Source organism: Psammomys obesus, unplaced genomic scaffold (genome assembly GCF_907164565.1).
Source record: "Psammomys obesus unplaced genomic scaffold, mPsaObe1.curated_primary_1811, whole genome shotgun sequence".
Taxonomy (NCBI): Eukaryota; Metazoa; Chordata; class Mammalia; order Rodentia; family Muridae; genus Psammomys; species Psammomys obesus.
The window spans coordinates 594,722-606,061 of NW_026594311.1; the positions used below are offsets into that span (position 1 = coordinate 594,722).

The window sequence follows — 11,340 nt, forward strand, 5'->3', positions numbered from 1 at the left end:
CGGGGCGGGCCGGCCGGGGCGGGGCGGGGCGCAAGCGGCATGGAGGAGGCGGAGGCCGCTGAGGCCGCGGCGCGCGGGGCCGAGCAGTGCGGGCCCGAGCGCGGCCCGAGCGGGGCTCGGGGCCCCTGAAGCCGTGAGTGCCTCTCGGTGCGGGTCTCAGAGGGGTGATGCGGGCCGGGTGGGTCTTCTGAACCTTCCGGCGTCCCCGAGCGCTGGGAGGAGAGGAGCTGAGCCAGATGGGATGGGGTGAGCGAGGGTGGAGGATTGGGGCGCAGGAGGTCGCTGTCAGTGGTCCACCCCAGGATTAGGAAGGACTGGGATTTGGACCTTTTAGGGACTGATGAATCTGAGAGTTGAGTTTCTGGCCTCCACCTCTGAGGCCCTGAGCCTGGACTCAGCCCCGGGGAGTTTTCAGGTGATCCAACTCTAAAGATTTTCTAGCCAGACCCAGAGAAGTTGAGCCACGTTGCCTATGTCACACAGCTCAGCAGTTTGCTGAGAGAAGTGTTGCCAAGAAGTCCTCTTCTCTCCAGAAGGTGTTAGGTTTTGGGAGAAGCATCTTAACTCTATGTGACTCTACGGTCCCCTCAGATTCCTAAAGTCATGGACTGGCCGGGACAGGGGTGACTCCCTAATCCAGTATGGATGACTGGAAGCCTAGTCCCCTCATCAAGCCCTTTGGGGCTAGGAAGAAACGGAGCTGGTATCTTACCTGGAAGTATAAATTGACAAACCAGCGGGCCCTGCGGAGATTCTGTCAGGTAAATGAGGTCCCATGTGTCCCGAAGACTGGCCTCCTAACTTTACCTTAGGTCTATGGACTATCTAGCTATTTTGGATGCGAGGAAGAGGCAGCAGATCCCCGGAGAGGAAACCTCTGTGTGTCATGTCCTTCCCAGGCAGTGGCTTGGATCCAGGATTCTGGAATCAGAACCTAAGTCTGACCTCCTAGGCATCCAACAGAAACCAGAAGTCTGGTCAGGCAGTCCTTGCTCCTGATATCCAACTGTCAGGCAGTGTGGCCTAGGTTCTGTGTCTTCTGATTCTCCACTGTTATCCTAAATCCATCTTTAGGAACTAGTTATGGAGGGGACCAAGGAAGTCAAAGACCCAAATGGAAAAACACAGGAGCTCTGGGTAGGAAGGGCTTGGTGGAGGGAGACCTGTATGGAGAAGGCCACAAACCCATGCCCTGATTGAGAACCGGAGAGAGGAGAGACAGGTCCCATGTTTTTCACTGTGTCCCCTATAGCCAGGGTCATACTTTCCGAAAGCCTCTGCGATCTGGAGAGGGTGTTCCTCAGCCATCCCCGTCTTTCCACTCAGACAGGGGCTGTGCTTTTCCTGCTGGTGACTGTCATTGTCAACATCAAGTTGATCCTAGATACTCGGAGAGCAATCAGTGAAGCCAGTGAAGACCCGGAACCAGAACAAGACTATGGTGGGTACCGGCTGAGGCTGGGGTAGCGGGAGACCTGGGATCTCATGGCTGAAGTGGCATGTAGATCCCACAGGGTTCTGCCAGTGAGACATCCATGCCTGTTACAACAACTCCCTCTCCAGATGAGGCCCTAGGACGCTTGGAGTCCCCTCAGCGCAGAGGTAGCAGTCCCCGGCGTGTTCTGGATGTAGAAGTGTACTCAAGTAGAAGCAAAGTGTATGTGGCAGTGGATGGCACCACGGTGAGTGGGCTGACGTCTCTAGTCCATTCAGGACATGGTGGGGACTGAAGTCCTCTGTCTAGCTAATGGCTTCTGCTTGTTAGGTACATGAAATGTCTCTGTGTTGAAGTCTCAGAAGTGATTAGGAGTTGACTTATTATATAACTACTTCCTAGTCCCTTTGCCTTCAGCCATGGGCCAGGCACTGGGGTCCTAGAGATAATGGGACTTGCCCTTCCTAAAGGGGCTCACAGGTAGAAGATTATGGGACATTCAGAGTTAAACAGAGACAATCTAGGTCTCTAGGTACCAGGGAAGTGTTAAAAGGTGGATTGTAGAGCGATGAAATCTTTTTTGATGAGGGCACCATGGGAACTTTCTGGGAGAGAGAGCCTTCAGTGAGAACTGTAAACTGACAACACTCGAGGCTGATAAGACAAGAATGCCAGGGTGAACTGCTGGATTTTGTTTCCGCCACTGTGTAGGTGCTGGAGGATGAGGCCCGAGAGCAGGGCCGAGGCATCCATGTCATTGTCCTCAATCAGGCCACGGTGAGTTTAAGGGTGGAGACCCAGAGGACTGAAGCTGGACACATCTTACTGGTAACAGTATCTCATAAGAGGTTTGCTTCTGCCAGGGCCATGTGATGGCAAAGCGTGTATTTGACACATACTCTCCTCATGAGGATGAGGCCATGGTGCTTTTCCTCAACATGGTGGCCCCTGGCCGTGTGTTGATCTGCACCGTTAAGGTCAGTAAGTCTCCCTGGCTTTGTTTTCTGTGTTCCAAGCTCTAACTTTGCTCGAGGGAATGGTGAGGATGGTGGCTCAAGTTCCAGTCCCAGCCTTGGTTTTTGTTTTGTTTTTGATCATTTCAGCAGTTACTAAGCATCTACTCTATGCCAGGTTCTGCAATGGATGCAGAAGATACAATAGGCAGCAAGATAGATTTCCTATATCCCTGGAGCTCACATCCCAGTGATAGCAGTGAAACAGCTCAGCCAGCAATGTCAGGAGATGAAGGTGAAGGAGAAAATAAAGAGGCAGAATGATATGGCTGCATCTTAGGAAGGGAACATCACTACTGGGAAATAGTATATGAGCAGAGGACAGAAGAAGAGAAGAGTAAGCCAGGCGGTCATCTAGAGGAAGAATATCTAGGTAGAAGCTCCTGGAATGGTCAGTACCAAAGTCCCTAAAGTGGGGAAGTACCTGGCAAGCCTGAGGGACAGTGAGAATGCCAGTGGAGATTTTGGAAAAGAAAGAGGGAAGCTAAGACACTGTTGGAAAAAGAGTGTGGAGAGGTGGCGGGACTCACTTGCTGGTCATGTGGCTAAAGGACTTACTTAGGGTCTGAGTGACCATGAATGAGTGTCAGACTCTTAAGCCTTTTATGCTCTTTGTCTGTGAAAGAGAGTAACCAAAGAGTATTGTTGAAGTCACTCAGTGAGCCAGCTTAAGTAAATGGTTTTTAAATGTAGCTCTGGACATGTAACCAGGTCTCCTGGGTGCACACAAATTGTGGTGACTGTCTATTTTGATCCTCCAGGATGAGGGCTCCTTCCATCTCAAAGACACAGCCAAGGCTCTGCTGAGGAGCCTGGGAAGCCAGGCAGGCCCTGCCCTTGGCTGGAGGGACACCTGGGCCTTCGTGGGACGAAAAGGAGGTGCAGGCACCAAAGGCTGTCCACCCTGTAGTCTCAAGGGAGGGGCAGAACGATAAGAGATAGGTTGGCGTGGGAAGGGAGGGTATAGGTAATACTTGAGGTGAAAAAAGTGGGCAAGGAGTTGGGAAGAAGCCCCATACTCAAGTCTGGGCTTTCATTTTCCCTCATTCCTGCCTTTGGCCAGGTCCTGTACTTGGTGAGAAACATTCTAAGTCTCCGGCCCTCTCCTCCTGGGGTGACCCGGTCCTGCTGAAGACAGATGTACCACTGAGCTCGGCTGAAGGTGGGGCTAGTGGGGGCTGGGCTCAGGTAATGTTTGAGCAGAGAGTGGGCACTGGATCCTCCTTGAGACTGATTTTTCCTTGACTATGTGCCTGAGGCTTCCCCAGAGTAGCTGGTGTGATACCCTCATACTGTCGACTCTCTCCCTTAGAGGCAGAGTGTCACTGGGCAGATACTGAGCTGAACCGCCGCCGCAAGCGCTTCTGCAGCAAAGTTGAGGGCTATGGCAGTGTATGCAGCTGCAAGGATCCAACGCCCATTGAGTTCAGCCCTGACCCAGTAAGTGGGGCCAAAGCCGTGAGGTTTGGACTCCTTCCCAGCTTAGCAAAGGGCCTTAGGAACAAGCCGCAGCTTAGGGTTTTTCTACCTTGACCTGGTAGGAGCTGAGGAGCTGTATGTGTACTGAACTCTGAAGACAGGTTGCGGGTGGGACAGGCTGTGTCACCTGGGCTGAGCTGGACTGTGTATGTGGAAAGACAAGAACAAGGAAGACCCTTGGCTCTTGACAGTCTGCTCTGAGGCCCTTCACTGCACTGAGAATTCTTCCCTAAATGGATATCCCAGTTGGAAGCGGGAATAAGGGAAGCTAAAAGCTGTTTCTCACACAGCTTCCAGACAACAAGGTCCTCAACGTGCCTGTGGCTGTTATCGCAGGGAACCGGCCCAATTACCTGTACAGGTAAGCCCGGAAGTGGGCTGTCCTCAGCACTGAGTAGGGGTGCTCAGGAAGTGGGTGGGCGCTTAGCTGTCCTTCCTGTACAAAGAACAAGTAAAAGAGGCAGAAAGGCAGCAGATGCTTGGCCTGTTCTACACAGGTAAACACGGGGTATACGGGCCTGTTTATAAACACGGGAGTTGTGAGTTGAGGGGACAAAGAACCCTAATCTACTTTCCTGGGATCCCCAGGATGCTGCGCTCTCTGCTCTCAGCCCAAGGGGTCTCTCCACAGATGATAACAGTCTTCATTGATGGCTACTATGAGGTGAGTGGGCTGGGGTCCTCAGGCAGAGCAAGACACAAGGCTGTGGGTGCTAAAGAGCTGTGATCACTGGCGAGGGTTGTGAAATATGAGGATCTTGACATGTTGGGGCCTGCAGTGGCGGAGTCCGTAACACACACAATGACCAGTGACCATGCCCTCAGGAGCCGATGGATGTGGTGGCGCTGTTTGGTCTGAGGGGCATCCAGCATACACCTATCAGCATCAAGAACGCCCGTGTGTCTCAGGTACTCCTTGGCGAGGAGGGAAGGGCAGATACCTGTTCCCACCCTCTGCCTCCAATCTCATGTGTCCAATTCCCCACCAGCACTACAAGGCCAGCCTCACTGCCACCTTCAACCTATTTCCGGTGAGTACCATGGGTAAGACCGTTCGTTGGATTTATGGAGAGAAATTATGTTATGGAGAAAACTTCTCTCACCTGGCCTTGCACTTCTGCACACCAGAAGAGGGCACCAGATCTCACTATAGATGGTCATGAGCCACCATGTGGTTGCTGGGAATTGAACTCAGGACCTTTGGAAGAACAGCCAGTGCTCTTAACCTCGCCATCTCTCCAGCCCCCAGCCTTGCACTTCTGATCTGAAAAATGGGGTGGGTAGTGTCTGAACATTAGGGCTGGTGACAGAAAGCCATGGGATGGTAGCAACCTCCTTGGAATCATAATGTTCCATCCTATCCCTGCAGGAGGCCAAGTTTGCTGTGGTTCTGGAAGAGGACCTGGACATCGCTGTGGATTTTTTCAGGTGAAGTGGGTACCCCCATTGAAGTGCCTATAGGCTACATAGGGCTTCTGTACTTGACTGGGTCTCCAGGAAGGATGTGGTGAGGTGCCTTGGAGAGCTTTGAATGAGCTCAAAAGTTGGGGGAGCTTGCATAGCCACAAGGGTAGGTGCTGAGCTGTATACAAGGTGGAAAGGGTGAGTGGAGACAGTGGGGCTACCAGCTCTGCATTCCATTATGGTGTATCATGTTTGCCCCACTCTGAACTCTTGAACTCTGGCATTCTCAGTTTCCTGAGCCAGTCTATCCACCTGCTAGAAGAAGACGACAGCCTGTACTGCATCTCTGCTTGGAATGACCAGGTAGGCTGGATGGCCAGGGGTTAGTCAGCATGGGACTCTGTCAAGGGCTGGAGCGAATGCTTCCTGTGACACCCCCTGTCCTTAGGGGTATGAACACACAGCTGAGGATCCAGCACTACTGTACCGTGTGGAGACCATGCCTGGGTTGGGATGGGTGCTCAGGAAGTCTTTATACAAGGAGGAGCTTGAGCCCAAGTGGCCCACACCAGAAAAGGTACCCAGCAGGATAGGCTGAATGGGCTGGAATCCCTATCAGTTCCAGACTTGTAGCCTTCATAATGTTCTGTGACCTCAGCTGTGGGACTGGGACATGTGGATGCGGATGCCGGAGCAGCGCCGCGGCCGGGAGTGCATCATCCCCGATGTTTCCCGATCCTACCACTTCGGCATTGTGGGCCTCAACATGAACGGCTACTTCCATGTGAGTGTGGTATTCGGAAGTAGATGCTATATGACGTAGCTGTGAAGGACATGGACTCTGGAGCCTAGCCCCAGCACTGACTAGCCGTGTCAGTCTAGAGAAGTTACTGTTCTGTGTTTGTCAGTTCTCTATCTATGAGGATGAAAAGTGCTACCTGCCAAACAGAGCACAGCATTTGATCCCAGCATTTGAGAAACTGAGGCAGGAAGAGCATTAGTTTGAAGTCATCTGGGCAACAAAGTGAACACCCTGTCTAAGAGAATAAAAACAGCAACAGTAAAACTACCAGAGGCTGAGTCAGGGGGATTACCATTAACTTGAGGCTACAGATTAACAAACAAAAATCCAACAACAAAAACCCTGAAAGAACTACTTCTCTCATTTTAAGGTTTGATCTGAAATTAAAAAAAAAAATTCAGGCCAGGCAGTGGTTACACACTGTTAATCCCAGCACTTGGAAGGCAGAGGTAGGCAGATCTCTGAGTTCGAGGCCAGCCTACAGAGTGAGTTACAGGACAGCCAGGGCTACACAGAGAAACCCTGTCTCGAAAACAAAAAAAACAACAACAAAAAATTATTTAGTTTATTTATTTTATGTGTATGTTTTTCCTGTGTGTATGTGCCTGGTACCTAAGGAAGTCAGAAGACAGCATCAGCTTCCCGGGAACTGGAGTTAAAGATAGTTGTGAGCCACCATGTCGGTGGTGGGTACTGAAACTTTGGTCCTCTTTAAAAGTATCAAGTGCTCATAACCACTGAGTCATCTCTTCAGCCCCTGAATTTGTTATAAAATCATTTATTTTATTTCTGTGAGTGTTTTGCCTACATGTATCATGTGCATGCATGATGGCTGAGGAATCTAGAAGAGGGCACTGGATCTCCTGGAGTTACAAATACCATTTGGGTACTGAGAACTGAACTTGAGACCCCAAACCAGGTGGTGGTGGCACACATCTTTAATCCCAGCACTCAGGAGGCAGAGGCAGGTGGATCTCTGTAGTGCTCATTTTGGGTTTTCGTTTGTTTGTTTATTATGTATATAATGTTCTGTCTGCATGTACACCTGCACACTAGAAGAGGGCACCAGATCTCATTCTAGATGGTTGTGAGCCGCCATATGGTTGCTGGGAATTGAACTCAAGACCTCTGGAAGAGCAGCCAGTGCTCTTAACCATCTCTCCAGCTCCTGTTGTGCTCATTTTTAAACTATTTTATTGAGGTTCCTAAAAGCCTCTCCCAACCCCAAACCTAGGTAAGAGAGAGAAGGTTAGTGGGGAGAGGGGCACTTCTCCCAGCTGTTTAGGGTCATAGGTTCTTTTTTGTTATAGCAGTCTCCATCAACAGCAGACGTTGCAACAGTCGCCTGCAGGCTGCTGCACTGAAATGTTTCTCAGTGCTGTCTCCAGGTCGACACCCTGTCCATCTCTGGTCTCTCCAAACTGCCACACCTCACCACTGCACGCCACACTTTCTCTTTGTGGGCTCTCATATTTATATCCTCAAAGCCCTAGACCATGCCCCTCTCCATGAACGAGGAAAGAAAGTGTTTGAAACAATCCAGCTGAAAGGGATGTATTTAATTTTGGACCTCCTAGAAGCCAGAAAGACTCTCAGGAGAAGCTAATAAAATTCTTAGGAAGGGCAAGTGATTCCTCAGGTCATTCATAGAACCTGAATCAGCAGTTTCCTTCCTTCTAACCCATCTCTGCTATTGGCTACCTCTAACAGAAGGGTCTCTCTGTCTGTCTGTCTTGGTGCCCCCCCCACCTCCTTTGTTTGTTTTATTTTCTTAGGCAGAGTCTTTGGTAGCCCAGCCTGATTCCAAACTATGTAACTGAGGCTGGTCTTGAACTTCTGATCCTCATGCCTCCATCTCTGCAGCAAACCTTGGGGAAACCAGTGAGAACAGGACTAAACCAACCCAAATTAAAGCTAGTAAGGACTTGCCAAAGAAGATGGGGAGACTAGAGGAAATCAGAGAGCCCTTTCCAGATTTAGTACTTCATTTTTTGGGGGGTCTTGTAGCCCTGTAGTGGGTCAGTGAGCAGGTGTGGGCCAGGCTAAATAAAGCCTTAATGTTTATCCTCATTCCCATTTCAGGAGGCCTACTTCAAGAAGCACAAGTTCAACACAGTTCCGGGTGTCCAGCTCAGGAATGTAGACAGGTACAGACTGGCAACATGCTAAGGGGTGGATATCTGAAGGCTTGGTGACCGGTCCTTGCTAGTTCTTTCCTGTCTAGGGCCTTGGGTATTTACCTCAGCCCTGCCGTGCCTTTTCCCCATGTGACCCTTTGCCCTGCCCATTCTTTTCCCTGACCTGAGGGCCTTTCCTTCTCTTAATTCATTTCTCCCTTTCCTTCAGTCTGAAGAAAGAAGCTTATGAAGTGGAAATTCACAGGCTTCTCAGGTATGGCCTAGGACAACTGGGATGCCTGGCAGGGAGTAAGGAATCAAATACTGGCTTTCTTGGTGCCACAATTTATGAGCACGATAGAAAATGAAATCCAGAGTTCTCTAGTACAAACATTATTAAGAACTTGAAGATGGTAGCAACGGAGCATTTAATCAAGCCCAGGGCCCTATGTGTCACACCTAGGAAATGTGCCTTGTCTTGGCCTTTTCTACCCCCAATGCAGTGAGGCAGTGGTTCTGGACCACAGCAAGGACCCTTGTGAAGACTCCTTCCTGCCAGACACAGAGGGCCATACCTATGTGGCCTTTATCCGAATGGAGAAAGATGACGACTTCACCACGTGGACTCAGCTTGCTAAGGTGCCAGTGCCTCACCTACCTCAGGAGTACCCCGCCCCAGCATGCTCTGCCCCAACTAGCGAGAGTCTTTGTTGTAGAATTTTCAACCTCAGAACCTTCTCATGCACTCAAGAACCTCACTTCCTGGCCAGGTTTGGAGGGATGGTGGTATAGGCCTTTGATGTCAGAACTTGGGAGGCAGAGGCAGGTGGAACTCTGACATCAAGGCCAGCTTAATGTACAGAGTGAGTTCCAGGACAGCCAGTACTGCACAGGAAAACCCTGTCTCAAAAACAAAATTAAACAAGCAAATAAAAAAAGAACCTCTCTTCTAACCCCTTGCTCAAATCCATACTCCAGAGGATTCTTCCTCTTGAAGATGGAGACAGCTGTAAGACCTTCAGAGGACCATCTTCACAGCTTCCTGACCATCTCTTTTCCCTACTCTATCTCTGCCAGTGCCTCCATATTTGGGACCTGGATGTTCGTGGCAACCACCGGGGCCTGTGGAGATTATTTCGGAAGAAGAACCACTTTTTGGTGGTGGGAGTCCCAGCCTCACCTTACTCGTGAGTTACCTCTTCTGCCCTAGGAGAGTCCTGCTGGAACTGAAGCACATCCTCCTCCCTATCATTCTTCTATTATGTTTCAGAGTGAAGAAGCCACCATCAGTCATCCCTATTTTCCTGGAGCCACCCCCAAAGGAAGAAGCCCCAGGGGCTGCAGAACAAACATGAAGCCTCCTCCAGGACCCTGCAGGGCTGGGTACCGTGTACCCCCAGGCAGGCTAGCCCGTCGCCCTAGCCTATAGGATTTTGTAGATGCTGGTAGGGGTTAGGGCTGGTTTGTTTTTAACATGGGATTTAATTACTAACTCTGAGGGGAAGGATTCCCTGCTCCAACACCCCTGTTCCTGAGTTTAAGGTCTATTTATTTACTTCCTTGTTGGAGAAGAACAGGAGAATACCCAGGACCTCTTTGGGATCCCTGGGTAGCTGATCTGCTCTTTTTATACCCCGTCCTCCCAGGCCTGGCTCAGAACCTATTTATTGACCGTCCTGAGGGCCTTGGGAATAGTCCCAACCTGGGGCCTTTAATCCTCTCTGGACCAGGATGCTGCCCTGAGGGTGGGACTGGCTCATACTCAGGAAACTGCTGTGCCCAGCTGATGGACAGGCCCATTTGGGGCCCATGTGCTGACAGACTCACTCAGAGACCCTTAGACACTGGAGCAGGCCTCTTCTGAGCCTTCTCTTTGTCCAGATTTCCAAAGCTGGATAAAGGTGGTCATTGATTAAAAAAGGAGAAAACCTCTGGGGGTGTTGTGTTTTGTGGGGAGCACGGTGTGGTGGTGACAGAGAAAATCATTTGGATGAATGGTGAGGGGTTTTTTGTTTGCTTGTTTTTACCTCCTGCCATAGTTTATCTTCTCTGTGAAGCTGTTTGGCCACCAGGGGATGCCCAAGACTCAAGCTTCAAGCCTTCTGTTTTTATTTGTTTAAAACAGGCTCCACCCTGGGACCAGCTGACTTTATCCCTTTCCTGCTTGGGCCTTAGCTCCAAGCAGCCATCTCACACCCCTTTCTTCATGTTTTATCTTCAGGCTGGTTCTTTCCTTGTTTGTCTGGGCCCAGCACCTATCCCCAGAAATGGAGTGGCTAGGAGAGAGAAAAAAGGATGAGTGGAATGGGTTTGGGAATGGAAGAGAGAGCAGGTAATGGGTGGAGACTGGAGACAGGAAATGGCTGGGCCAGAAACAGTGGCAGTCACAGGGATGTGGGAGATGATTTTGTGGGAAGATACTAAGCAGGCAGACATAGAAGCAATGGTTTCTGTGGCCTTCTGGTTGTGTGTAGAATTCCACATAGGGATGTTTTTCCAGAGAAAAGGTCCATGATTTTTATCAGATTCTCAAAAGGTTAGTAACTCAAAGGAGCATAGGAAAGTCTGAATTAGTCACCAGAAAATGGACAGTATGGTCCTTTAGGAGTCAGATAGCCCAAGGCAAGGAACATGACCTTTAACTTAAGGCTCTGAAGACTTAAGATCAGGACCTGAGTAGATCACAGTGTAAGAAAGGGTATAGATCTTTTGCCAAGGAGTCGGGAACTTACTGCAATTCCTGCCCTTTATCTGTTCACTTTATCTGTCCAGACTCTACCAGTACTTAGAGCTCAGCGTAGCAATGGCGCCGGTACCATATGGCTTTGACTTTGCTCAGCACCCTGACGCCTTGAGTGTCTGCTGGAGCTGTCAATAGTGTTTCAGGTGGCAAAGCAGGTACAGGAGAAACAGCCCGTGATGAAGTGGCAACCTCCCTGGGCAAACAAATCCCCCTTCAGCCCTCCCCATCCCACTCCTACTTCCAAACAGGCACCTGTGGGAGGAATAGAGGGATTGTGTGAGGGGCACAGTGCGCTGGGAAAGGGCGAAAGCCAGCTAGCTCCCTGCCTAAAACCTTAGATTCTTGAT

General features: G+C 50.3%; 1 protein-coding gene across 2 annotated transcripts; it reads left to right on the forward strand.

The window, feature by feature from the left end:
* Window positions 1-35: 35 nt before the first annotated feature.
* On the forward strand, window positions 36-10,182 carry Pomgnt1 (protein O-linked mannose N-acetylglucosaminyltransferase 1 (beta 1,2-)). Of its 2 annotated transcripts, none has more exons than XM_055618549.1 (22): window positions 36-147; window positions 592-761; window positions 1,327-1,441; window positions 1,564-1,682; window positions 2,147-2,212; window positions 2,299-2,412; window positions 3,210-3,327; window positions 3,512-3,610; window positions 3,761-3,888; window positions 4,218-4,288; window positions 4,516-4,591; window positions 4,753-4,836; window positions 4,917-4,958; window positions 5,297-5,355; window positions 5,622-5,694; window positions 5,780-5,908; window positions 5,990-6,115; window positions 8,216-8,280; window positions 8,480-8,524; window positions 8,754-8,889; window positions 9,328-9,437; window positions 9,521-10,182. In XM_055618549.1, the coding sequence occupies exons 2-22, from the start codon at window positions 642-644 to the stop codon at window positions 9,603-9,605; spliced, it is 1,980 nt and encodes a 659-aa protein (XP_055474524.1). In that variant the 5' UTR covers window positions 36-147; window positions 592-641; the 3' UTR covers window positions 9,606-10,182. The 2 variants fall into 2 exon arrangements, with proteins under 2 accessions (XP_055474524.1, XP_055474525.1); XM_055618550.1 differs by having other exon boundaries at window positions 36-133.
* Window positions 10,183-11,340: the final 1,158 nt, after the last annotated feature.

Coding starts and splice junctions, on each gene's coding strand:
- Pomgnt1 (XM_055618549.1), top strand. CDS start 642: ATGGATGACTGGAAGCCTAGTCCCCTCATCAAGCCCTTTGGGGCTAGG. Junction 3,611..3,760: donor ACCACTGAGCTCGGCTGAAG/GTGGGGCTAGTG, acceptor TCTCTCCCTTAG/AGGCAGAGTGTCACTGGGCA. Junction 4,837..4,916: donor AGAACGCCCGTGTGTCTCAG/GTACTCCTTGGC, acceptor ATTCCCCACCAG/CACTACAAGGCCAGCCTCAC.